At 43.5% G+C, this 4,413-nt stretch overlaps 1 protein-coding gene across 1 annotated transcript in view; it reads left to right on the top strand.

Moving 5' to 3' along the window:
- LOC107119186 (neuroligin-1) overlaps window positions 1–3,886 on the top strand; it is a gene marked incomplete at its 3' end in the record, with an annotated part of 13,341 nt that extends 9,455 nt beyond the window's left edge. Inside the window, exons 3-5 of the mRNA XM_015421642.1 lie at window positions 1,654–2,443; window positions 3,132–3,411; window positions 3,445–3,886. Of these exons, the coding sequence (XP_015277128.1) occupies window positions 1,654–2,443; window positions 3,132–3,411; window positions 3,445–3,886 (1,512 nt within the window). The remainder of the gene's footprint in view (window positions 1–1,653; window positions 2,444–3,131; window positions 3,412–3,444) is intronic.
- Between the last annotated feature and the right edge of the window lie 527 nt (window positions 3,887–4,413).

Below are 4,413 nucleotides of genomic sequence, written 5' to 3'. Positions count from 1 at the left end.
TCACAGTTTTGTAGCCTCCAGCTCACAGAGGAAGGATGGCCTCAAAGCAAACTGATTTCTGCAGCAACCAAATGGCTCGCTCATAACTTTAATGCCCGTAGCTCACAAAGTAGGATTTTCACTCACAAGACTCCACAGCTTAGAGGGAACATTGACAGCAAGTAGTTCACTGCAATCCTTTGCAACCTTCATTCATTCTGTGCAGCGTTAAGTGGACTATGCACAGGCATTGAAAGCGTCCACGTGCAAGCAGTTCCGCCCGTTTCTTCAGACCCCAGTTTAATATTTCAGGGCCTGATCTTTATCTGTATCGGTACAGACGCTTAGTATATACTGATAATCTCCCCCTTGCTACAAAACAAATCCAAAATCCAGTTCCGCCACAGCTTAGAGGGAACATTGACAGCAAGTAGTTCACTGCAATCCTTTGCAACCTTCATTCATTCTGTGCAGTGTTAAGTGGACTATGCACAGACATTGAAAGCGTCCACAGACATTGAAAGATGACCCTCACTGTGCAAGCAGTTCTGCCCGTTTCTTCAGACTCCAGTTTAACATTTCAGGGCCTGATCTTTATCTGTATTGGTACAGACGCTTAGTATATACTGATAATTTCCCCCTTGCTACAAAATGAATCAAAAATCCAGTTCCATCTTCAAGACTGGCGTTCATTCCCATATAAGCTTTCGTGAGCCACAGCTGCTTGCGTCCAGTGGCACCTTTAAGACCAACAACGTTTTATTCAAGGTATAAAGTTTCGTGTGCGTGCACAGGAAAGCTCATACCAGGAATAACACTTTGTTGGTCTTAAAGGTGGCACTGGACTCAAAACTTTGTCCTGTGGCTTCAGACCAACATGGCTACCCACCTGAAATAAATGTTGTGAATTGTTAAGGTACCTCTTTACCCCTGCAATAGGTTTGCCAGCTCTGGGTTGGGGAATATCTGGAGATTTGGGGGGGGGTGGAGCCTGGGGAGGGGAGGGACCTCAGCACAGTATAAAACCATAGAGTCCATTCCGCCATGTGAGAGCCAGTTTGGTGTGGTGGTTAAGTGCGCGGACTCTACTCTGGGAGGACCGGGTTTGATTCCCCACTCCTCCACTTGCAGCTGCTGGATGACCTTAGGCAAGCCATAGTTCTGGCACAGCTGTTCTCTCAATGACAGTTCCTGTCAGAGCTCTCTCAGCCCCACCTACCTCACAGGGTGCCTGTTGTGGGGAGGAGGAAAGGAATTTGTAAGCCCCTCTGAGACTCTGAGTGAAGGGCGGGATATAAATCCAAACTATTCTTCTTCTTTGCAGTCCTTTTCTGCAGGGGAACTGATCTTGGTTGTCTGTAGATGAGGTGCAATAGTGGGAGGTCTCCAGGTGCCACCTGGAGGTTGGCAGCCCTACTTTGATATCCCCTCGCTTCAGCCTTGTTTCTTTGTTGGCTTGCAATGTGTTACATATAGTTTATTTTTATATATACACCTATATTATATGATTTACCTATATAGTCAACTTAACGGCTTCAATAACGACAATATATATATTTAAGCGTATGCTGTAATGGTATCCAACAGACTTAATTCAGATATTTTAAGCATGTGGCAAATTGTTATTGGTGCAGTCTATCTCTCTGAACTCTTGTCCTCTGTCTCTCCACACAGGACTTTTTCAACGGGCGATAGCTCAAAGTGGAACGGCTCTCTCCAGCTGGGCAGTCAGTTTCCAACCTGCAAAATATGCCAGGGTGTTGGCCACAAAAGTCGGTTGCAATGTGTCAGATACGGTAGAATTGGTAGAATGTCTGCAGAAGAAGCCTTACCGAGAACTCGTTGACCAGGATATTCAACCAGCTCGGTACCACATAGCCTTTGGTCCAGTCATAGATGGGGATGTGATACCAGATGACCCTCAGATATTGATGGAGCAAGGAGAGTTCCTCAACTACGACATAATGTTGGGCGTGAACCAAGGAGAAGGGTTGAAATTTGTGGAAAACATTGTAGACAGTGAAGACGGCATATCAGCCAGTGACTTTGACTTTGCAGTGTCCAACTTTGTTGACAACTTATATGGATACCCTGAAGGCAAAGACATATTAAGAGAAACCATTAAATTTATGTACACTGACTGGGCAGATAGACACAACCCAGAAACAAGAAGGAAAACACTGTTGGCTTTGTTTACTGATCATCAGTGGGTTGCGCCAGCAGTGGCTACGGCAGATCTCCATTCAAATTTTGGATCACCCACATATTTTTATGCCTTTTACCATCATTGCCAAACAGATCAGGTACCTGCATGGGCAGATGCCGCCCATGGGGATGAGGTCCCTTACGTTTTGGGGATCCCAATGATAGGTCCTACTGAATTGTTTCCTTGTAATTTTTCCAAAAACGATGTCATGTTAAGTGCAGTCGTGATGACATACTGGACAAACTTTGCAAAAACTGGGTAAGTCCATGATAGATACATAGCATCACAATGAAGATGATGATTCAAAGCCCATCCTGTCTAATGGCACTCATGACAACGGTTGCCATATTGGTGTGCTGAAATTGGTCCATCCTGTCTAATGGCACTCATGACAACGCCATATTGGTGTGCTGAAATTGGCTGCTTTTTTCCTGTAATACTTTCATATATCTCATGAAGTCAGTTTAAGACCAGGAGTAATACATATGCAGCACTATTCTATGCAGAATTACTCCAGTTTAGGCCTATTGGAATCAAGAGGCCTAGACTGGAGTAATTTTGTGTAGGACTGCATTGGTAAAATGATCAGTCCCAGTAAGGGATAGCACACAGACCAAGACATTGGCCAGTTTCAAATGTGATAGCCTCACAGCCCTACAGCTAGTGTATTTATATTTTAGCCACCAGCTCAGAGGCAGGGACAGAGGAACAAGGGCAAAAAAAAAGAACGAAAACGTCTAATTCAAGAGGGAATAATTTGCAGGTTGGGCTTCGAGAGAGGAGAAATATGGGTAGTTTTGCTGTACAAAAGCTGTGTGTTGATCTTCTGTTGTAATATCCTGCTGTCACAGAATTGGGGCCTGGATTGAGCCTGATACCATGTGAAAAGTATATTTTGAAGCTGGAGTAAGTTTGTAAAAAATAATGTCCACTTTTTCCCCCCTAGGGATCCAAATCAACCAGTCCCACAAGATACAAAGTTCATTCACACGAAACCCAATCGGTTTGAGGAAGTAGCATGGACCAGATACTCTCAGAAAGACCAGCTTTACCTTCATATTGGATTAAAACCGCGAGTGAAAGAGCATTACAGGGCCAACAAAGTGAACCTGTGGTTGGAACTGGTACCTCACCTGCACAATCTTAATGACATTTCACAGTATACCTCTACAACAACTAAAGTGCCATCAACTGATATTACTTTCAGGCCAACGCGGAAAAATTCAGTACCCGTAACTTCAGCCTTTCCTACAGCCAAGCAAGATGATCCCAAGCAACCGCCGAGCCTAATTTCCGGGGATCAAAGAGACTACTCCACGGAGTTGAGTGTAACTATTGCAGTTGGAGCATCTTTGCTGTTCCTGAACATTTTAGCCTTTGCAGCTCTATACTACAAAAAGGACAAGAGGAGACATGACGTCCACCGGAGATGTAGCCCACAGCGCACTACTACCAATGATCTTACCCATGCACAAGAAGAGGAAATAATGTCCCTCCAAATGAAGCACACTGACTTGGGTCATGAATGTGAGTCCATCCATCCACATGAGGTGGTTCTTAGGACCGCCTGCCCCCCAGACTACACACTAGCTATGAGGCGGTCACCTGATGATATTCCCTTAATGACCCCCAACACCATTACAATGATTCCCAACACTATACCAGGGATTCAGCCCCTACACACATTTAATACATTTACTGGTGGACAGAATAACACTCTGCCCCATCCTCACCCACACCCCCACCCACACCCCCATTCACATTCAACAACTAGGGTATAGCCAGACAAGATGAAACAAACTTTTATTTTTTGGTGGATTACAGTGGGGGATAATTATGGAAGACGAGACTTGCCTTTCACCCTACAAGACTCTTACTATTTAAATATGGAGGAATATTATGTGAATATACATATCAAGAACTTTGGGGGTTTTGGGGGAAGATGAATTGTACATATATACAAATGAACTTTTAAAAGAAAAGTATAACTTTTTACAATTGCTTGAAGCAATTGTCCTGAATGATACTTTTTTCATTCACATTCAAGTATTAATTTTTTTTGAGGATTTAAGTTACGTAACGGGATTAGGCATGTGCAACAAAATCAGGAAGGAAATGATGACTGAAAATTAAAAAATAAATAAAGTTCTATCAATATGCACAAGGGACACGTTAATGGAATGTCAGATAATTTTCACCAGTTTTGATTTCGAACTGTTTTCTTGCGT

Source organism: Gekko japonicus, unplaced genomic scaffold, assembly GCF_001447785.1.
Source record: "Gekko japonicus isolate JY-2015 unplaced genomic scaffold, Gekko_japonicus_V1.1 scaffold2202, whole genome shotgun sequence".
In the NCBI taxonomy this organism is placed as follows: Eukaryota; Metazoa; Chordata; class Lepidosauria; order Squamata; family Gekkonidae; genus Gekko; species Gekko japonicus.
Note: the sequence above shows the minus strand (reverse complement) of the source record. Positions and strands in the feature narration are given on the sequence as shown.